This window comes from Macrobrachium rosenbergii, chromosome 12, assembly GCF_040412425.1.
Source record: "Macrobrachium rosenbergii isolate ZJJX-2024 chromosome 12, ASM4041242v1, whole genome shotgun sequence".
In the NCBI taxonomy this organism is placed as follows: domain Eukaryota; kingdom Metazoa; phylum Arthropoda; class Malacostraca; order Decapoda; family Palaemonidae; genus Macrobrachium; species Macrobrachium rosenbergii.
The window spans coordinates 114522957-114547730 of record NC_089752.1 but is presented as its reverse complement, the minus strand read 5'-3'; the positions used below and the strand labels follow the sequence as shown (position 1 = coordinate 114547730).

The 24774-nt window shown below is 37.3% G+C and overlaps 2 protein-coding genes across 2 annotated transcripts in view; one reads left to right on the top strand and one right to left on the bottom strand.

Moving 5' to 3' along the window:
* The window catches only part of LOC136843914 (gametocyte-specific factor 1 homolog), a 451321-nt gene that overhangs the window by 287944 nt on the left and 138603 nt on the right, over window positions 1–24774 (top strand). The window lies entirely within an intron of this gene.
* Window positions 19488–24774, bottom strand: part of LOC136844187 (uncharacterized) — a 102088-nt gene continuing 96801 nt past the window's right edge. The window contains exon 5 of the mRNA XM_067113203.1: window positions 19488–19632. Within this exon, the coding sequence (XP_066969304.1) occupies window positions 19488–19632 (145 nt within the window). The remainder of the gene's footprint in view (window positions 19633–24774) is intronic.

Below are 24774 nucleotides of genomic sequence, written 5' to 3'. Positions count from 1 at the left end.
CCTTTGCCACTTTTCTGAGTACTTTATGATTTCCAGATACCTTGCTGAGGGAGAAGCCCTTTCTTGAAGGACTCAGCCAAATTTACCCATGATATATGTTGAGGAATCTTGCAGTTGAAGAAAAAGGATAATAATGTACTTTACTTTTCTTCTTGCATTTTAATACATTTTTATCTATTTGTCTGTTTATTGATTTTTTTCTTTTTTGGATAAGTGGGGTCCCTTTTTTCTGTATTTTCCTTTACTTCCCCTTATTTCTTCCTGATGGACACAATGTTCTTTGGAAGCTTGAATTTCAAGTCAGTGGCCCCTTTGGTGGGCTTGTTCCATATGAATAGGGTTCATCTACTGAATAATAATAATAATAATAATAATAATAATAATAATAATAATAATAATAATAATAATAATAATAATGTAAGTAAAGAAATTGAACCAAATCCACTATCTTCACAAGAAAGACTCTTTCCTATCTTAACATACGAGGATGCAATGCAGAAAGCGTAACCACCACCAGGAACTCTCAACGTAAACAAATTTCCGCTGCACAATAGATACTATCCATCTCGAAACAAAAAAACTGGCAAGCAACAGTTCTCCCACAGCGGAAGGTTGAGGAAAATGAAGCTAACAAAAAGATCCTGCAGCAATATTTCTCATATCAGCCGGATATTACCTCTTCGGTAGGGGCAATCTATCACCATTCTATGACCTGGCCTTTAACCTCCCACCATTTGCGCCGGTTGAAACTCCTCTTCCTATTTCTAGAATATATCTTTGGAGCACGTGGAATACTCTTGCAATCTCGAACGTAATGTAATGTTGTTAGAATTCAGATGCGCATATGTGAACATAGCCGAGGGAGCGTGCACGTTAGTCTTTTATTATTCTTGAATTGAATATAGAATTTAGGCCAAAGGCCAAGCACTGGGACCTATGAGGTCATTCAGTGCTCGAATGGAAATTGACAGTAAAAGGTTTGAAAGGTGTAACAAGAGGAAACCCTCGCAGTTGCACTATGAATTAATTGTAAGGAGAGGATGGAGCGTAAGAAAGAGAATATGAAAGGAGTACAGCAAAAGGAACGAAAGGGGTTGCAGCTAGGGGCCGAAAGCACACTGCAAACAACCTTAAGTAATGCCTACGGTACACCACATAAGGTGCAGTGGCGGCACTACCCCCCTACGAGGTTTTATTATTCTTGTTTCTGTTACAGATCAGGGTTTTTCTTATTCTACTACTAAACATTTTACTCTTTCACCAAAAAATCTTTTTCATGTTCTGCGAGAAAGACCTCACTCTAGGTGAAATGGTCTCCTTCCGGAAAAATAAATCTGGAATGTTGGCAGTGCTGTTTTCACAGAATTCTGCAAATCCATTTATCCTCTTCATTTCTTTCTAGGCGAGCTTGTAACTCGACTCCAAAATGGAGAGTTTAATCTCTTCTACTCTCATTTCTCACTGAATTTCTCTTCCAGTGTTTCCCCTGGTTTTGATCCTAGTATTATTTTGTCCAAGTCTAATCCTGTTGCCTTGCGTGGTCTCTATGCTCAGGGTTTGCAAGCTTGACGACTGAAAACGTATTTAAAACCCACATCCTGTACCAACTAAATTTTTAATAGGATTTGCAGACAAAACAATCGCTTCAGAATATATTATATATATATATATATATATATATATATATATATATATATATATATATATATATATATATATATATATATATATATATATATATATATATATATATATATATGGTGTTTTTGAAATTAGAGCCTCCCCCTCCACAGCATCAACTAAAATTGATATGGACAAAAACAAAAGTAATTCAGAACAGGTATTTATTTAAGTTTCTCTCTGAGTATTTAATATTTTGTGTGGCCTCCATCTGCTTGTACCACAGCTGCATTCTTGAGGGATATGATGTCAGCAAATCGCAAAAAAGCTGAGACTCAAACTCCATTTCCCTGAGCACTTCGGTTACCTCTCTTCGCAGGTTGTCGAGGTCTTGGTATACCATCATAGTTCAGTGTGTGCACTTCAACACGATCCTTTAAGATACTACCAATGTTTTCACACACATTAAGGTCAGGGGAGCTACCTGGAATTTCACTTGACGAGAAGAAATCGATACCACTGTTTCGAAGCAGCTCCTGTGTCTGAAGAGCCTTAAAACATGGTGCCTTATCATGCAAAAATGTGACTTCTTCAACAGATAACACATTTTCAGGATCTTTGAGGAAAGGAAATACTCCACCAGTAAGCACAGTTTCGCTGAAGTATTCACCATTCCATGACTGTCCTTTTTCTTTGATGATCCACATTAACTGTTTGGCTGTGAAACAGAAAAATTCCCAAACATTCAGGAAATTTCACAACTTGGCAATAGCGCACGTCATCGCTGATATCATCCAACTTTGCTGCCCAAATGATGTCATTTTTATGATTTGGCTTCCTGACTGTGTAAATGAAGAATTCATCTGATGCGGCAACATGGAGAAAGTCAGCTTCATCCCAATCTTTAAGAACTGAACCACAAAACCATGCACAGTCTTCTCTCTGTTGCTGAGTGATGTTGGGCTTGCTGATAACATGAAATGGCTTGATACCAGATTTTTTCAACTCACGATATGCAGCACTATAACTTCTCTTCTTTCCCTTTTTTGTTTCTAGTTCAAGCACCAATTTATGTAAAGACTTCCTTGGTCTACCCACTGCCTCAGCTATGATGTCTTTAGACTCCTGAGAAAGGATTTCAGGCCTTCCAAGATTCTCACTCTTTTCGCGATGACAGTCATATGGATTTTTGTCCCTTTTCTTTTAACAAAGGATTCATCTCTTTTAATGTATTTATCTATCCAGGAACGTGAAATGTAGGATGCGCCAGCATCCCTGGCCTCTCTGAAGGTTATAGCCCGGATTCGGTCAGTCCATCTGATTTCCTCCGAGTCGTTAGCCATGGCTGTATCTAACTCCGTCACTCAGTCTGAAAATACAAGAAATGTAAAATGAAAAATAGCTTAATAGAAACTAGAAATAATGTACTTGGAGATAGGCTATAGCAGACAGCTTCATAACTTTCCATTTGTTCTGTGGAGGGGGCTCTAATTTCAGGAAACACCTGGTGTATATATATATATATATATATATATATATATATATATATATATATATACACATACATACACACACACACACACACACATATATATATATATATATATATATATATATATATATATATATATATATATATATATATATATATATATATATATATATATATAAAACATATACATATATGTGTGTGCATATACAAAACAATTCCTTCTCCTTAACAAAATGCAATTCATTTTTAATGGTAGACTCAGGTAACTGTATACTGTCTTAAGAGCTTTATGATTTTGTTTATAACTTATAAATTTTATTTTGGTTACCATTTTAAATCTTTTATGAGATGTTATTGTATGATAGTGTTCGATTGTGCGTAGATGTATTTGTGTGTGAAACTTTTTTTAAAGTTTACATTACTAGCATATTTTCCAGTGTCGATGAACTTTGCTGTCGTGACACCAGATAGTTTACTATTAAATAAATCAATCAGTTATTGGCAATGTAAATATATCACCTCTTTCACTGTTATTTCATTTCAAAAGGAGGGAAGAAGACCACTTGGTTACCCAACATATTGGCCTCTACATATAGCAAAAACATCTGAGAAACTACTGAATATTTAAAAGTTGAAATGAGACTATAGTCGACACATTTTAACAATATCACTCGGCCACGCCCCCTTTCCCTGGCACCATAGATAATGAATGACATTACCGTACAGCACTCTTGGATGATATCAGTTGCTGACAGCATCGAAAGGTCGTACATCCCAAGAGGAGTAGTAGACCCCAGAGGGAAGCAACCCCCTACCACCACCCATCCAGAGACGGGAAAGAGCAGGAGACTGTTAATGACAGCGTTGCCAGCCGTATGAGTAATATCGTGAAAGAGGGGAGGGGATTTGGCTGGGTTGGCAGGGTGTGGTAGGGAGGATGTGGGCGTGGCCTAGTGATATTCTTAAAATGCGTCGACTATAATAACTTGATGTTGCATCTGTCATCACATAGTGAGTCCAGTAATGAAGAGGAAAAACAAAAGCGTTTCACTCTCACCAAATGTTCCAGTCAAATACAGTATTAGCGCGTTGCAGATTTGAGTGACTGTAATTTTGTGGAACTATATACTTTTGAAGGAAATTAATGATTGACGATATTTATAAGATATTCTTCACAATATGTTCGTTAAGCGAAGCATACATCCGCTAGAAAAGTGTTCCCACCTTTCGTAAGGGATCTAACGAGGTAAAATTATGGTTCTCATAAATTCCGTGATGGTGTATAGCCCTCGTCCCGAGACTCTCCCACAATAAAAGTGGAAAGATTTTAGGGGAAAAGGATTTATACAAATGGCCCCATATATATCTTCCGGAAAAAGGTAGGGATACTGCTACTCAAGGTATTTTAGGTCTCCGTACACAAACTTGGTAACGGTTCCTAGAAACTCTTTTTTTTTATATTTTTCCTAGAAATTCAAACGATAACAATAAGGTATTAGTGGTAGTGCCGTCTGCACCTCATGTGTTGCACTGTAGGCATTACTTAAGGCTCTCTGCGGCGTGCCTTCGGCCCCTTGCTGCAACTCCTTTCGTTCCTTTTGCTGTATCCCCGTTCATATTCTCTTTCTTCCAACTTACTTTCCACCCTCTCCTAACAATTGATTCATAGTGCAACTGTCAGGTTTTCCTCCTGTTACACCTTTCGAAGCTTTTACTGTCAATTTTCATTTCAGCGCTGAATGACCTCATAGGTCCCAATGCTTGGCCTTTGGCCTAAATTCTATATTCAGTTCAATGCAATAAAGTATTACAAAATCCCTTTCGAAAAGGCACTGTGAATAAATTCCAAACAAATAAATAGGGTTATTTTCACATTCACATAATGCAGTGTTTTTTCATAAAACTGTTTTATTTAATATCTGTGCCAAGGTATTTTAATTTCGACACTCGCACGTTTTATGAATGTTATACATTTTTTTCTCCTTTTTTACCCTGAAGCAAATTTCATTCGTTAATCAACCGTTCCGAAAATTCAATGATTTTTACTAAATCTCACAAACGTTTTTAAGAATAGCCAAACGTGTTATACCAAATAACCGTCCAGAAGGAAAACTCAGATATAAGGTTTTTAGATCATCATGGCGTTCTTGATTGTAATAAGGTAGGGCCCGGTGATGGTCTGTCCTATATCGTTGCCAGAAGCACGATTATGGCTAACTTTAACCTTAAATGAAATACCAAGGCTAGAGGGCTGGAATTTGGTATGTTTGATGATTGGGGGAAGAATGATCAACATACCAATTTGCAGCCGTCTAGCCTCAGTGGTTTGTAAGATCTGAGGGCGGACAGAAAATGTGTGGACGGACAGACAAAGCCGGCACAATAGTTTTCTTTTACAGAAAACTAAAAATAGTAGACTATCCTTTCATGTGGTAACAACACGATGAACGACATCTGTTCCAGTGCACTTATAAAATTCTCCAGATTCACTAGAATGATGTGAATTCCAGTGAATCTGCCCCTAAGGGGGTTAGTGCCGTCAGTGCACCTCATGCGGTGAACAGTAGGAATTACTTAAGGTCTTTCCAGCGTGCCTTCCTTAGGCCCCTAACTGCAACCCCTTTCGTTCCTTTTACTGTTCCTCCTTTCATATTCTCTTTCTTCCATCTTACGTTCCTTAACGCTCTCCTAACAATTGATTCATAGAGCAACCATGAGGTTTTCCTCCTATTACACCTTTCGTACCTTCTTACTGTCAATTTCCGTTTCAGCGCTGAATGACCTCGTAGGTCCCAGCGCTTGTCCTTTGGCAAATTCTATATTCAATTCAATTCAATTCAACCCAGTGAATCTGGAAAATTTGATAAACGTCTTTCATCGAGCAGTTAACGAATGAAATGTCTTACATTAGCAAGTGGAACTTTATCTTTTTGGTCAAACGTTTCCCGTTTGAAGGTATTCAGGAGGTTAAGTCAGACAGAAGTTACATTTCACACCCTGGAGATTTCTGCCGAGCTTCAGTTCCTCAAACTGGTGAACAAAGTAAAATCTGAAGCAACAGGAAAATTAAAAATGAAGTTAATTATTTCCAAAACATTTTTCATGAGTCTTTGGAAGCTTTCCTTGAATTGCATCAAAGATTTTGATTTCTAACCAAAATTTTTTAGAAATGTTATGTATATATGGTCTATAAAGAACAAAATACATAGTCCAGAAATTCACCAAAAGGTAGTTACCCAGATACAGAGTTGAATAGACCGAATACAAAATACTTAGTGATTTTAATAATATCATTGTAATTTTCCTCGTTGTAAGCGACTTTTGACGAACGAAATAGTCCAGTTAAAGGCTCAGTTTTCGAGAGCATATAACTGAGTGATCCTTTAGAATCCCCATCCAAACCCCAAATGAAAAAATAAGTCCCCTACCACTCTCCGGCCACCAGACGTCCACCAAAGGTTCTGGGATCAAAGGGTTTATAAATAGGATCCTTTGTGGGACCCCTTATGATATACTTGCATGAGAATAAAAGCAAATGAATAATCTTGATCTAGGCAAAATAAAAAGAATTTTATATTTCTCTCTCATATTTTCTTTAACTAGATCTTAGGCAAAAGCCTCAGGAAGTCGCTGACAGTATTAAGCTATATATATATATATATATATATATATATATATATATATATATATATATATATATATATATATATATATATATATACATATATATATATGTGTGTGTGTCCATATAATAAATATGTGTTGTATGTATGTATGTATGTATGTATATATAAATACATACATATATATTTTCGCGCATACATACATATATACACGAACAAATGCTTTCATGCACGTTGGCGCAAAAACAAACGTAGTTATAATGTTTAACTAGAAATCACTTTTTGAACTGGTGCGGATACCAATCATACACCTCTTCTTATAAGGTTTCGTTACGCCGTTATTAAACAATATCAACATTAGCCTTCCGCACACTGCGCGTCCAACTAGGCAGTCAGACATACGAACACTCATTCTCAGTTATGACTCCTCAGTAAGAACCATTTATAATATAGGGTATTGCAGCTAACTTTATTCTCTTGACAATACGAAGACATTCAGTCACGGAAATACGATCCTTGTTTCATTAAAAATTGCTGCTATCCTTGATCTGGACGGAACCATTTTTATCTCTTTCTTTTCCTTTTTTTCTGAAAAGAAAACTATTGTGCCGGCTTTGTCCGTCCGTCCGCACTTTTTTCTGTCCGCACTTTTTCTGTCCGCCCTCAGATCTTAAAAACTACTGAGGCTAAAGGGCTGCAAGTTGGTATGTTGATCATCCACCCTCCAATCATCAAACATACCAAGTTGCACCCCTCTAGCCTCAATAGTTTTTATTTTATTTAAGGTTAAATTTAGCCACAATCGTGCTTCTGGCAAAGATACAGGCCAGGCCACCACCGGGCCGTGGTTAGAGTTTCATGGGCCGCGGCTCATACAGTATTATACCGAGACCACCGAAAGATAGGTTTATTTTCGGAGGTTTTGATTATACAATGCACAGAAAATTTGACTGCGCCGAAGAAACTTCGGCGCATTTTTTGCTTGTTTATTTTGACCTCTGTCCACGATGTCAGTATTAGCAAATTTTAGCGTAGATTTGTCTACAGTACGAATACTATTTGGTATTTTAAAAGAAGTCAGTTGACAGTTTCAGGTAATAAGATTATCATTAATTCTATTAATGTAATGAAAATGGAATACTTTTGAATCAATAACAGCCTCTTCTCATCCATCGTTCATCATTTGTGTAGAGAGTAATTCCTCGGGAATGATAAATAAGGCCACTTCTTAACAAAATCTTTGCTTTCACGGATACGAAATCAGTATTAAAATTCTACCAGTAGAACTATACATCAGTTACAAGTGTGTGGTTTTGCGTGTGTGTGTGTGTGTGTGTGTGTTTGTATCTGAAAAACCACGTCTTAGATGTCATTAGAAGTAAGGCTAACTAGGGTTGCAACTACGTCCCTCCCACCATAAAATTGCTGGATCTATTCTGGATAAAATGAAAAATCTCAAGAGCCATCATGACAGTAATGAAATTTTCAGAAACTCCACCTACGTAACGGACGGACAAGTCAAAGAACTCTTACGCAAAGATTGGCATCTAAATGGAGTTCTGTTCCATCCCACACAGCATACCTCTTAATTTAGGCAGAAAAGTAATAATAAACTCGAGAAAGATAGATAGATAAAGAGCAGAAAAGTATTAATAAGCTCGAGAGAGATAGACAGATAAAGGGCCGCGTAATTAAAGTTGGTTAATTGAGAGTCGGTTAGGGGCGATATCATTCTGTTTTTATCTTCACCCCATTCACCTAATTAAGACGATGCCCGGAGGGAAAAGAGACGTATCATAACAGCATGAGGGCAGCTCGCACAAGAGGGAAACCCGACCATCATTTTCAGGGGCTTCTCAAATGTTTCCTCAAGTAGAGGTCGTTTTTGAGGTTATATACTACATTTTCTCCTCCTTTGCCAAATGCTCTTTCACCATCAGCAAGAGGTGAAAGCAGAACGTTTAATCCTCTGGTTTTTGCCAAGTATTTAAAGAGCGAGGTTGCTAGCCACGTGCCCTGCGCCATTTTTGTTCAAGGGATTTATTTATATGTGTAAGCATCGAAACCCTTGGGTGCTTTTCCTCGTCTGAAGCCTTAGACTGGCCTTCTATTAAAAACAGTAAAACTCCCCCTCTATATAAATATATATATATATATATATATATATATATATATATATATATATATATATATATATATATATATATATATATATATATATATATATATATATATATATCACGGTAAAACTTCCATTACCTCGCATAAGTACGCATGTAATTATTATGAATTAAAAAAAAAATAAAAAAATGAGGCATTAAAAATTACTAGGGCTGCAGTAGATCAGTGGCACTGCCTGTGACTCCCACTTCGCTGCTCCCGAGTTCAACTTTTATTCAAGTCCCTGTTATACATTTTCACTGGCACACGATGTGATGCAAGGACACATTTGAAATCAGCACCAGATCATAATAAGAATTAGGATAGCTCGTTGTAGTTCTCTCCTTACATGTTCCCGATTCTGGTATCTGCTGTGACAAAAGAAGGAAATAATAATAATAATAATAATACTTATTATTATTATTATTATTATTATTATTATTATTATTATTATTATTGTTGTTGTTATTATCTTTTGAGGCAATTCCCTGTTGCTTTCCGGGCTTATATATTATTTTATTTACTATATAGTTTTTCTGCTCTTCTCTCTTCCATTTTTAGGATTTAAAATATTCGAGGGACTCTGAATGCGTCGCGCAAACCCATCGATTTCACAACATTCGCGATATATTTAGGCACGAAAAAGCACAGAGAGAGAGAGAGAGAGAGAGAGAGAGAGAGAGAGAGAGAGAGAGAGAGAGAGCGAGCACGCCATATGTGGCACAATGAAGTTAATCACCCAATTAAAAATACCCGGTTCAAGGGTAATTTACGTTCTGAATTTCGAACATAACTACATAACAGAGGTTCATTGTTCACCCAATGCCTCGTGTTCAGTGTCCTATTACGTAATAGTGTGCTTGATGGCTGAATAGATTTAAATGAATTTTATTCTCAAATGTGCGTTTTGTCGTTACATTTTGTTAGTATGTAAATGCTTTCGGTTTTGAAATGATGTTAGTCTTTCGAAAATGGGTTATAAGGTCATGAAAATGAAGTATCATTGACAGGAATAAGTACAATAGTTACAGTTACAAAAATGGCGTTGAGAATGTAAGTAATAACAAGATAAAAAAGTACAATAATAATAATAATAATAATAATAATAATAATAATAATAATAATAATAATAATAATAATAATAATAATAATAATAATAATAAGGGAATAAGACCCATGTGGTTCACTTTGTGTTAATTGCCAAATGCTTCTTTTTCATTTATTAGCAATTGGAACGTGAATAATATAATAATAATAATAATAATAAGCATTAAAGCTCTATTAGAGTACGTGTATTCAGTTTATCACTGTAAGTGCTGATATTTTTAACTATAACCTCGAATTAAAGTGAAACAACATACGACTAGTCATGAAAACTTTAAAAGGCTTATTCCATCAGCTTCCTTCTAAAAATGCTTGTTTGATTCAGCTTCAGAAGTCAGTTGTTACTTTGAAGCAACTTTATTTTGGAATGTCAGTGTAAATAAAGTACCCTTTCGAGTGTCAAACGTCTGATTCTCGTTTTGCAATGACAAAATCCTAAGACTTCCTATTCACAGAGGATCTAAAATTAAATTTACTTTTTTAATTAAATTCTTCAAATTTTCCATTGTAGGAACTTCATCCTACGTGGCAATATCTTGCACTCAAAATATCAGTGAAGGAAGGATCCTCCAAGCTCGGCATCACAGACAGATACTCTCAAATGTTATTTCCGTCTCCTGTTCCACTCCACAGGCAGGAAAAGTTTTAATATATCGCCTCGCCCACTGAGGCTTCGGGGAAAGTGGCCGAAACCAGCAAATGTTGCGGAAAAGTTATACGACCTGAACCAAAAGGGTAAGAAGGAAAGTTATATCAAAGTTGCACAGTTCAATATTAAGGGGAAAGTTATGATTGGTAACTGTGACTCTGTTCCTTTTCGAGACATCGATCGGTCAGCACTAAGCAATAGTGTCCTCAACCTTTTCAAGTTGCTAGGATTCCGTGGAACTTCCAGGTGCTATGATTCCTTCCACGAAAGGGATGTAAGTAAGCCTTTCATTAAAACTGATGACTTTTGTTAAAAAGATTCCCAAGTAAATTCCCGCCCATAAGAAATTAATTTTAAGTATTTTCTCGTCCTTATTTGAAGTTTTAATACATTTTAAAGTTTAAAGACGAAGTTTAAGATACAGGCGGACCATAACAATAAACCGAAAGAGTTAAAGCGCCACCTATGTCACTGCAAAATCCCACACCACACATGGGCAAAATTTCTTTTCACCTCCATCGATCAAAACAGTGATTGTTTTTTAGTCGACTGCCATGAGTGGAGGCTGAGAAGAGCGCAAGGCATGCAACCTCATCCCATAATACATATATGACAATTGACTTCATCTCACCCCTTTTTCTTAATTCCAGCTGGGGCTGGTAACCGCTCACAGCTAAGTCGACCGGTTGGTGGTAGGCCACGATTGCAAGCGACATCGCTGAGAGCCTCAGCTTACGCCAAATTGTTGCTGTCGCGTCTTCGTTATATTATTTTCTTGATTCATTTATTTATTTAGTTATTTATTATTAATAGACCGATTAATTCATTTAAATGTTCTTTGCATTACTTATTTGGTTATTTATATATTATATATTTACTATAAATTTACCACAAGTGTATACTTGCTATTGAAAAACGAGAAAAAGAGGTTTTTCAATCAGTTAAAGTCAACAGACGAAGACAAAGGTCATGAAAATCTTATTTGTATTCCACTCCGTAAGCGAAGAGACTAATTTGAACAGAGCTGCACTTCTTTCGCCGATTTATAGATCAAATCACGCTTCCAGATGTACAATAACATTCCACGGCGGAGGATTTAGGTCGCAAGTAACCCCTCATTCTCCATTTCTGAAAGTTGACTGGTTTACATCCAAAATGCAGTCACTGCCAGGCAAGTCACTGACGATACTCTGAAATGACTTAACTTGTATTAACATTCTATAACGTTTATGAATAATTTCCATCAAAGTCTTCCATCAGTGCACTACCAGACTACAAACAAACGTTCAATGGAACTTTTCTATATATGGAACTCAAAGAGAAGCCTGCGTCATCGGCAGACGGCCAATGGAAAGTTTTCCTGTTCAATATTTTTCCGTAACTCAGCGCCTCAGGCGAAGTACATTTCCGAGAAATGATTTATTCCAGTCCGCTCTTCAGCATTTTATTTTCGTTCAACTGAAATAGGAAATCTCTGAACGGAAAACATCATTAAGCACTCCCTACCTTCCGTCGGAGGATTTTTGCATTTTCAATCAATTTCCCTGCCCTAATTACGTCATTAAAACGACTTTAGGCCATACCGCCACACGGCTGCTTCATCTATCAAAGGAAACAGGTTTCGGAAATAGGCTCTAATCTTGGAAGTACGTAAAGTTGTGGATTTTCGCGTTTTTGTGAAAATTGGAGAGAGATTCTTTTTTCATGTTTTCCTCTATCTGAGTTAATGATGTGAGCAGCAGAAGAAATTTGTTTTTGGACGTCTGTGCTAAACTAGAGAGAGAGAGAGAGAGAGAGAGAGAGAGAGAGACTAATAGAAACTACAACAGAAGCTAAATTCCTCTCACGAGTCTCTTTTCATTCTCATACGGTTGATAGGTGCTATATAATAGGGTAAGTAACTTCGTAAATTCTTTCAGGAGATCAGAGCCTATCTGCGTGTTATTAAATATGAATTATCCTTAAATCATGGACAATAAACCTAATGACACCGGTTTAGCAGAATTAGGATACGAGAAATCGCGGTGAACTGCGTACGTCACACAGCTTAAAAATATGTGCATGTTTTCACCAACATATACGAGTAATTTTACATGTATAAGCCAGGTCAGATTATAACGTAGTTTAAGGCCCGTATCCCTGGAAATCCTTTTGTTATCATCGAAAATCGCATACACACTGAAAATGTTGCCAGTAAAAACAAGTAAAGAAACTCGCTGAAGTTTCTTCGGCACAATCGAGTTTTCTGTACAGCGTATAATCAAGGCCACCGAAAATAGATCTATCTTTCGGTGGTCTCGGTATAATACTGTATGAACCGCGGCCCATGAAACTTTAACCACCGGCCGGTGGTGACCTGTTCTACATCGTTGCCAGACCCACGATTATGGCTAACTTTAACCTTACGTAAAATAAAAAAAAAAAAAAATACTGAGGCTAGAGGGCTGTAATTTGGTATGTTTGATGATTGGAGGGTGGATGATCAACATACCAATTTACAGCCCTCTAGCCTAAGTAGTTTTTAAGATCTAAGGGCGGACACAAAAATGCTGACGGACAGACGAAGCTGGCACAATAGTTTTCTTTTACAGAAAACTAAAAAACTTGAAACCAGACAGACACATACATTATCATGTATATTTACAAAATAGAAACACTGATTACCAACCTTTCAGGCTTACACACAAAAAACAGCTCTTTTATTTGCTACCTTTTCCTATTAGTTTTTAGTTTTCTGCAAAAGAAAACTATTGTGTCGGCTTCGTCTGTCCGTCCGCACTTTATTCTGTCCGCACTTTTTCCTATCCGCACTCTTTCTGTCCGCCCTCAGATCTTAAAAACTACTGAGGCTAGAGGGCTGCGAATTGGCATGTTGATCATCCACCCTCCAATCATCAAACGTACCGAATTGCAGTCCTCTAGTCTCAGTAGTTTTTATTTCCTTCAAGATTAAATTTAGCCATTATCGTGCTTCTGGCAACGATATAGGACAGGCCACCACCAGCCAGTGGTTAAAGTTTCATGGGTCGCGGCTCATACAGCATTATACCGAAACCACCGAAAGATAGATCCCTTTTCGGTGGCCTTGTTTATGCGCTGTACAGAAAACGCCATTGAGTCGAAGAAACTTCGGCGCATTTTTTGGTTTTTAATGGAAAACGGTATTATTTGTGACTGAAAACTGTTCACCCAATATCTGAACGAGAAAAGGCGAACGGAAGTTATATAAGATAAGATATAAATAAATCTCTCCAAAGCAAAGCTGTCAACTCCGGAATCTATTAACTCCTTTTCATGTTAAGGCCACGCCAAATTGCCTACTGAGGTCTTGATTATATTCACAAATATGTAAATCAAATAGAGAGTGGCATTTATGACCCGCCCCTGGAAAACTGAATTCATTGCAGTCATTCGTTAATATTCAATGGCTTTGATGAATTCTGAAGCCAGTCAATTTAAGGGGCCCAACCTGTGAGCTAATTCATTTAGCTTAAGTCCCAGCTCGGGCGAGTGAATGGATTTCCCAGTATACCGGGAAACGGCAATGGATTATTGAAACGGGATTCATAGCGCAGGAGGTAAACCTACAGAACGACTGGCTGAATATTATACTGAAAAGGGGAGCAGAAAGATTGGAAATAAAAGTCGTATATATAAGTAAGAGGAAGGGGAGCATGTGGCACTGAATTACTTAAACTTGATTACAATTACACCTGTTGGTTGCGAAGGCAGAGAATGGAATGCTAGGTGAATGGGCAGGGGAATAGAAAGAGGGGAGATGAATGGCGTAGAAGCCAAAGTAAAATACATACAGATTTCTAACTGTAAACTCGAACAAAAGACGTGAGCCAGACATTGAGACTCCAGCTCATTTTGGACTTTTGGAAAAATCGATTGGAATTTTTTCACGAACTCTCTTTAAGAATGGTAGACGTGATCATTGCGATTAATAATAATAATAATAATAATAATAATAATAATAATAATAATAATAATAATAATAATAATGACTTTGACAACTGATAAATATATAAAGTTTGTTCATATTGACGGTAAAATTCTTCGTGCATCTGCTGTGGATTGGAGAGAAATATGATTGCAAATGACATTTACTTTCATTTAATTCTGTAGTTCGAACCCTTATTTCAGCCAGTTGCCATTCCTGACTTTGGAGGTCTTATCATACTACCATCTCCAAGGCCATCATAACTATGTTTATGAGGTTCTTGCTTAACGCTAATGGTGGGTGAAAGCAAACACCAGTATAAAGTTAGGTTCTTGCAGTTTAATCTTGTGGAGTGATACAAAATAAACAAGGGTCAACAATTAGATATGACCATCAGGACGGTCACTGGCTGACTGACTCACTGAATGGTTGCCCGGGAAGCAGCAGTATTGCCAAATTGGTGAGATATCATTATTACCATGACGTGCATCATTCAAGGAGGCACCGGTTCTACATGAGCATGTGAACATTATTATTATTATTATTATTATTATTATTATTATTATTATTATTATTAAGGGAGGTATATTAAATGGAATGTGAACATAAAAATTAAATACTCAGTATAAGACAATGAATGCAATTAGAGCATAAGCAATGTCTTTCTCTTATTACAAATGTGCCATTCATATACCAACAACAACCATCTTCATAATTATTATTATTATTATCTATTATTATTATTATTATTAGTCGTTAGTTTCCTGTCGATTTCAGGGAATCGCCGTTATATTTAGCACCCATTTCATCTCCTTATTCCTTACTTTCATTCGGCAGTGTAAGGCTTTTCTTTTGCCTGTCCTGAAACAAGAACCTTGTACCTTATCTCACTCACTCGCCTGGGAAGAAGAGCGCCCTTACAATCTCATCTCCCAACAGACGAAAAGAAAACCGATCAATCTTCATCCATCTCCAATTTCTTTGGCTGCCATGAGACACAGAGTGAGGGAGAGAAAGATTACTGTAATCCCTCTTTTATCACAAGGCTCTCTCTCTCTCTCTCTCTCTCTCTCTCTCTCTCTCTCTCTCTCTCTCTCCTTCTTTGCAAAGATAGTTGATTGACGACTCTCCCGCCTCTTCCGTCATCGACTGTCCCACAAAAGGAATATGGTGTCGCCTCAGACTTGAGTTTTTTAGTCATACGAAAATCCCTGCGAAGACGTTCAAGTTGTACTTATTCTTTCCTAGTTGTTTTAGCCTCCTGAAAACACCTGTATTTGAAGCTAATCTATACTAAGGTTCTTGGAAATCAGATAGGATTAACAGTACCTTTATAAATTCTGTTTTAAAGCGTCTCGTTTCTTCATTGCCTGCGATTAAAAGAAAAATAAAACTTTTGTAGCCAGATCACAAATGCTTCTCATGATATTACAAAAATAATTTTATTTTTAGTTGGGGAGCGATATAACCCCATATATAAAATTCTTTGATTTCCCCATTTCTTCAACTAATTGGTCATTGTTCCTCTTAACAGGACACTTTTTTTTACATTCTAAATCATTTTTTACATGCACATTCCGACCACTTTATCTGCAGCTTTCTACATTTGGGAGAGACAGGGAGATAGATAGAGATTCACTCCTAAAATGAAATAGAAGGCAGGAGAAGCCCGTTCCAACAAGATAAGAACTCCGGTCAAAAAGTTTTAATGGTCTGTTTTGAGCGGCATGACCTCGGGTTTTTGGGGGGTGGGGGGCCCAACGCCACCTCATAATAGTCTTCCTATAATCTCTGATACCAATTCTAGGGACAAATGACTTTGGAAAACACTTGCCTATATGAACTGAGAGCGAATGCCCTGATATCTTTCTTCAGCTCGTCGAGATCAATCAATCTCTTTTTCTCCTGGGGGGGAGAATATCCTTCCTGATCCAGCTTCAAGTCTTAGGTTCGTCCGCTGGTGTGTGTGTGTGTGTGTGTGTGTGAGAGAGAGAGAGAGGGAGAGAGGGTCAGTTTTATCGTGAATCTCTGGATCGCTTATTTCCCAAAAACTGGTAGTGGAGAACATAGTGTCTGTAACACTGAAAACTTTTTTCCTGTCTCTCTCAGTCTTAAATTCTTTCGTTATTAGAAACGAGAATATAATAGGTTTTTCTATGTTTAGGTAAGTTTAAAATGGCGTTTCAGGTTTTATTCACAAACTAAATAAGCTCACCTCTTAATATTTCCTAATCTTTGCATTGGTACTAATGACCATTTTTTCTTCGCAACAAATACTGTACCATGGTCGTTCTATTATTAAAGATGCTGTTTTTTGTGTTTTTTAGTCTTCTGGAAAGAAAACTATTGTGCCGGCTTTGTCTATCCGTCCGCACTTTTTTCTGCCCGCCCTCAGATCTTAAAAGCTACTGAGGCTAGAGGGCTGCGAATTGGTATGTTGATCATCCACCCTCCAATCATCAAACATACCAAATTGCAGCCCTCTAGCCTCAGGAGTTTTGATTTTATTTAAGGTTAAAGTTAGCCATAATCGTGCTTCTGAGAGTTTCTTGGGCCGCGGCTCATACAGCATTATACCGAGACCACAGAAAGATAGATCTATTTTCGGTGCCTTGATTATACGCTGTACAGAAAACTCTATTGCGCCGAAGAAACTTCGGCGCATTTTTTACTTGTTTCTTCTTTTCCTTAAAGATTTATATAAAAATAGTGCAGATATTTATCGAAAGAGAACCTAAAAAAGAGAGAGAGAGCGATTTCCCTCTCTTAATTTCAGTCAGGATTTACTGTTCGTCGAAAGCTTATGGGCATTGCCCCCTCAAGAGGGCATATCCCAGTAATCACCCGAGAGGGCCTCCTGAAGAGCCATTTTCCCTCCTCCGCTTCCAGTTCTCTTCAAGGACTGTTGACGTCTCCGATTCCAAGTGGCCTACGCACGCTGGATTAGAACGTTTTGTTTTCGAGTCCCTTCAACAAACGTTATATGTCAGCGGCAGGAGCAGAGCAAAATTTACTCTTTTAGGTCTTCCATGTCTGCCTTTCCTTCCTTCTGCGTATTCTTGTTCTTGGTATTTCCTTTGGACGTTACTGAAAGAATAGATATGCAACCACACAGGATCATGTGAGCCTGGTGAATCGTTTATTCTATTGTTTTGGGATACGTCAAGTTGTCAGGAATAACAGATAGATTGGCATCTGAATTAGATATTACTTTAAAAAAAAAACATAATCGCTTACTAAATGGATCGTCAAGACAATACGGATAAAAACAAAATTGCCGCGAATGTGAGAACTAGAGAAGAATTATTGCCATGCTGATGTCTTCCCGTGGTATTTGTTTCAGCCTCAGTCCACTGAATAAGAAAAAGATGATTTGACTGAATGTCGATGCTCGTAAACCACTGGAAAATATGTCGCAGGTCTGTTTCCATGGATACAAACTTTATTGCATTGGTAGCCTGGTTCGGATGAACTATTAGATTTGAACAGATATGTATTCAACCGAGGTCAGTATTCATGTGCTTTGGATCCAATAAGATTGTGATGTGCAATGAATATCTGCATTGTATGTGCATACATACATTACACACACGCATATATATATAAATGTATATATATACATACAAATATATATATATATATAATATATATATATATATATATATATATATATATATATATATATATATATATTTGTATGCACATACTTTATATATTCACATATATACATATATGCTGTAGATATGTATTTTAAATCACGCTATATATACTATATATATAATATTATATATATATATATATATATATATATATATATATATATATATATATATATATATATATATATATATATATATATATATAGTGTTTCCATCATCTCAGTTCATAGGACAGTTTGCACTTATTATCTTTTTGTTTACCATATCGTCTGGGAGTGTAGTGTTTCTGTTTTTGTCTGTGGGTTTTCTCTAGATAGTATGACCAGGTAGTCTGATAAACGTTGCCCAATTCTGTCCACTGATTAATAGATGGATATTTACATAGAATGATAAGTAGAAAGAGCAAATAGGTGTTCAGAAACTTGAGGACCAAGTCTGGATTCAGTCACTCAGAATGTTGAGGTGGTTTTATCTCTCTCTCTCTCTCTCTCTCTCTCTCTCTCTCTCTCTCTCTCTCTCTCTCTCTCTCTCTCTCTCTCTCTCTTTCAGAAGCTAAAGAGATTTAGAGAATTCATTTTTTCATCTAAGCTCTTTATCCGATCAGTAAAAATCTGTACGGGGCTCATTCTCATCATATCTACCTAGTTTGCTCCCTAATGAGTTTGAAATCCTTCCTGGCTGCTTTTTAAACTTGACAGAAATACTCTTTAAGAAACTGCTTTCATCGTTTGTAAGTCAAGGGCTTTCCCTGAAAAACGTATCCTTCCCCTTTGACAGTTTTAAAAGTACCACTTGGCCTAGCAGCCCTTTTAGAACATGTCTGAAGACATACCATACTTCAATAGCCTCCTTTATGTGAACAGTGCTTTGTGTGATTTGATTCTCTAAATAGCTTCCTAATTTCTGGCGAACTGTCAGTTACTCCTTAATTCCTAATGTAAATTATCGAATATCAAATTCTTGATCTTTTTAGGGAGCTAATACAACGAGTATTGTGATCCTAGTTCAGGCGTCTCTTTACATTTGTCCCAAACGTCCTCCAGGACGTAGCGTCATACCTTAATGCAACGGTTCCCCGGGAGGTTGTAAAAGTTAAGTCATGCACGGGATTCCCAGAGTGCACTGATTTATTTTCTTTGTTGTCCAGGATTAAGCTGGCGTTAAGCCAACGAGAGCTCTTGATCCACTTGAGATACAGAGTGCGGACGTAAAAGTGGTGTCTCCTACCAGGTAGTTAGGGTGAAGTCGGTGACGCACATGCATTGGTCGAGACAAGGTCCTTCAAACATACTCTGAGTATATTTGAAGGAAGTGGGTCGAGACGGTGCTCCCTTCGCCTTGCCGGCTGATCTCTGGAGAGGTCAACGGAGCGCAGGCCACTGAAGGTTGACGTGTGACTTAAGGAGAATCAAGAAGTCTTCTGTTTGGCTAACGTTTAATCTGGATATTTCCTTAGTCTGGTCATTTTGCTGTCTGCCAGGCTGTCTGTTTTGCGAACAGCCACTCAACCACCAGTGGAAATGGACAGATTTGAGTCATGTTCATCAGACTGCCCGGTTGTCCACGGAGGTGCTCGTTTGCAGTTCAACTCCCTTTGCGCCAATTTCATGCAGAGCCTTCTACAAGACTGGCCTAATTCATTCGAGGAACTCAGGAACTCAGATTTACTTGTTTCCTTGTGCGTAGCAAAGTAGGATGCTCCCTAATTATGTCGTTCGTCCACCGCTATTTAGAAATCCTTCCATTTTACGTTGGAAATTTATATTTCTCATTTCGATGAGTATAGATAATAACTAATATTTAGTGTAAGCAGTAACGAAGTTCATAAGATATACGATAAAGCAAATAAGTATACCTTAGTTTAACCAGACCACTGAGCTGATTAACAGCTTTCCTAGAGAAGGCTGGCCCGAAGGATTAGACTTATTTTACGCGGCTAAGAACCAGTTGGTTACCTAGCAACGGGACCTACAGCTTATTGTAGAATCCGAACCACATTATAGCGAGAAATGAATTTCTATCACCAGAAATAAATTCCTCTAATTCTTCATTGGCCGGCCGGAGACTCGAATTCGGGCCTAGCAGAGTGCTATCCGAGAACTCTACCGACTCGTCCAACGAGGAACTATGATGAAGCAAAGACATGATTGCAATCACTTGCGTGAGCACAAAGAAACATATCCCGCTCACACAGTGCACATACTTTTTCGGCTGTGCAATCCATCGCATACATATTTACCATACGCCTTTTTCCCCTGTTTCTTTGCTTATCTCCAGGGTAAGGTTCATACCCAACGCCCTTCCTCATGCATTCACCTAACGCTGGTACTCATTCACCAAAAAAAAAAAAAATCTTAAAACGTACAGTTTTTGGAATCTGATCATCGAAAGGTTTTACTCATTCAACCTTTCAAAACTGCTACCGAAGCTCCGCTCTTTGAACTACTCTCGGTTGCATTTACGAGTTTCGCAGAACTCTTCATTTTTAGATTTGGTGATTTGTCAGAATTCTAGGAACGTCCGATTTCTATCAAAGTTCAGACAGTTCGAACTCTGCTTGATTACAAAACACTTGGTTAAATAACAGTAAAGTAGGTCATGGATATATAGTCTCAGTGTGAGATATATATATATATGTATATATATATATATATATATATATATATATATATATATATATATATATATATATATATATATATATATATATATATATATATATATATATATATATATATATATATATACACAGTATATATATATATATATATATATATATATATATATATATATATATATATATATATATATATATATATATATATGTATATATGTATATATATATATATATATATATATATATATATATACATGAATATATAGTCTCCGTGTGTATATATTTATATATATACATACATCCATATGTACACATGTATATATATATATACATATATACAATATATATGTATATATGTGTATATATATAATATATACAGTATATATATGTGTGTGTTTATAAAAATGTACAAATGTGTGTATAATGCAATGTAAGAAAAGTGAGTTTAACTTATTGCCTTCATAAGCAAACAACATCTTAAGATTGGATACCGATACGGGAAACACGGTGGGGAGCAGAGAATTCTCTATTCTGGACTGATTGGCAAGAAGTAAGACGTATACAACAACAGAGAATCACGATACTTTATGTCTGCGCCAAGAACGTGAGATTGTAGGTAGATCACAATTTCTAGAAAGCGATATACAAAGTCCTATACAGAGAAAAATCCGAGGCTACGAGCCTTTTGTCGAAGTTGAAGGGAGTTCAAGTGAGGTGTGAATGGAAAGCCTTTGATTTAACTGCATCAAGAGGAAGGACGCGGAAAGGGCCTTCCATTCTCAGATATCACACCAACATTCTGTTAAGGATCGATAAGGACGAAAAGTTCGTTCCTTAGAGGAAAGGCAGAGGCAATTTCAACATTCCGCCGATTGCCACTTCTTTGAGTGAACCCAGGGTAATTCTGAGCCGTAGTTCCCCGGTGAGCTAAACTATGGCAATTGACGTTTTCCTACGTTATTTTACTTGCTTTACAAGAATTTAAAGTAATATTTTGTCGGCCGGCTGTAACTAAACTGTAATTGACCTTTGAAGACTACACGACGGGGTAGAGCTAAGCCGGCATTCCGCGGCGAGCCCCCCACCCACCTCCATAGCTAATAATACGGCAAAACTGTAACCAGTAAACACCCCTAAAAATACCAACCTAACATACCCTAGGGGTGTTTACTGGTTACAGTTTTGCCGTATTAGCTATGGAGCGGGGTGGGAGGCTCGCCGCGGAATGTCGGCTTAGATCTAGCCCGTCGTGTAGTCTTCAAAGGTCAATTACAGTTTAGTTACAGCCGGCTGACAAAATATTACTTCAAATTCTTGTAAAGCAAGTAAAATAACATAGGAATACGTCAATTGCCATAGTCTAGCTCACCGCGGAACTACGGCTTAGAATTACCGAACCCAGCGCCATCTGTACATCGCGAAAGTAACGACAATCAGTGCCGCCGGACTTTTGTATCTGACTGTACTTGCGGAAACTCAACAGCTCACCCAAATTCAATAAAGAGGACCCAGTCAGGCCCGTTTTATGATCCTCCCAGAAGCTGTTAGTTGCTCTTGAACCAAGAGCATTGATATTTTAATGGGATTCAGCTTTCAGATTCTCAAACATTATTTTGAGGTTAGAGATAGGGAAAGGAACTTCGTCTTTTTAGTAACGTAGGTAGCAAAACTAGTGGCGGGAGTTGCTTTGGTTCTTGCTGTTCTGGATGGGAAAATATTCAGCTAGAATCCAATCAGGCAGAGTCAGCTTGAAACTTATTTTTAGCATGCGTCTTTCAATTCCCTTTCATTTCGCTTTCCTGTCTTGCTCTGGAAAGGGCAAGAATCGAGAAATCAAGGGAGAAAAGGATGTCAAGAAAACAAGGCTGGAAGAAACATTGTATAGGAAGGAAGATCGTTAGTGGTGCTGAATTTAGCCGCAGACAGACAGACAGACAAACATGCACAAACATACAAACACACACTCAAAGCACACACAACGACAAGAGCGGAAGCCGAAGCAGCCGCAAACGCCAAGAAAACACGTTTTGCATTTCGCACTGTGGATCGTACCAACTCTACACGTGCCTGTTCATTGTCAGGGATTCAGAACAGATACATTAGAGATGTATCTGTAACTTAATGAAAACGGTTCCCTTTAACTGGGCAGTGACGTTACTGTTCTTGAGAACGTCTGTGCTGGTCTATTGATAGCAACTTAGTGCTTCGGTTGCCATGCAAACGGCATAGATATCTGGTAGATTTCAGTCCCAATTACTGTCAGTCCATCGTCCTTGCTGAGGGATTAGCTGTGGGAAAAGAGGGCCTTTAATATATCCTGCAATAGATTCACTCAAGGCTGTTACAAGGTGGACGTAGCTGATGCTGCAGTTCCTAATATACAGTATTCCTAAAAGGCTTAGTGATATGGTATAGAGGTCCAGGATCAAAACATGGAGAGAGAGAGAGAGAGAGAGAGAGAGAGAGAGAGAGAGAGAGGGTTAGGGAGGAGAACAGGGACTGCATTTCAAAAGGTAGATTAGAAGTAACCTCAGTGACACTGAAGGGCGAGGCTAATGAGGTCAAGATACAATACCAAACAAGTAAAGAATGCACCGAAGAAACTTCGGCGCAATCGAGTTTTCTGTACAGCCGCTACGGCGTATAATCAAGGCGACCGAAAATAGATCTGTCTTTCGGTGGTCTCGGTATAATGCTGTATGAGCCGCGGCCCATGAAAATTTAATCACTGCCCGGTCGTGGCCTATCCTTTATCGTTGCCAGAAGCACGATTATGGTTAAATTTAACCTTAAATAAGATAAAAACTAATGGGGCTAGAGGGCTGCAATTTGCTATGTTTGATGACTGGAGGGCGGATGATCAACATACCAATTTCCAGCCCTCTAGCCTCAGTAGTTTTTAAGATCTGAGGGCGGACAGAATAGAGTGCGGACGGACAGACAAAGTCGGTACAACAGTTTTCTTTTACAATAAACTAAAAATCATTATAATGGAGATTGAGGAAAGGGCTTACGCCACATTTTCTTTCACCTGATGGTGTGAGAATATATGACGTTAACTTCGAGATAAATTAGATCTATTAAGATTGGATGTTCCGTGTATATATATATATATATATATATATATATATATATATATATATATATATATATATATATATATATATATATATATATATATATATATATATATATATATATAACCAATTGATATCGACTCTGCGTTACCCTGGAAGTAACCTACATCCAAAAAGAGTGACACCAAAAGAATATAGACTATCAAGTTCTCAGCAAATCTTCAGGGATGAGTTCATGAGCCTAACAATCTCTTCCTCTGCACGAATCAAGATTTCATATATATATATATATATATATATATATATATATATATATATATATATATATATATATATATACATATATATATGTATGTATATATTTGTGTGTACGTGTGTTCTTTGTGTGTATATATTTTTATATGTATACATAAACATACGTATACATATGTATACATATGCATATAGGCTTATGTATGTATGCATCGATATCGCCCACACACACACACACACACACCCACACACACACACACATATATATAGAGAGAGAGAGAGAGTTATGTATATTTATGTATGTGTATATATATGTATACGTATATGTATATATGTGTGTGTGTATGTATGCATAATTTCATCCCCTTACCTCCTCTGATCTTCAAACCCCACGTTTGTTTGCCTAGACTTGTGACGGTTTTATCAAATGTATTATCCTTCTTTGAAGTTGACTAGTTTACTCGTGACGTCCTACAGACACTGAACAAATGAATAACTAAATCCATCAAACCCGGAGCACAAAGTCAAATATTCCGTCAAAGAGAGTTCCGCTGATGATCCCCTAGGCCAACCTC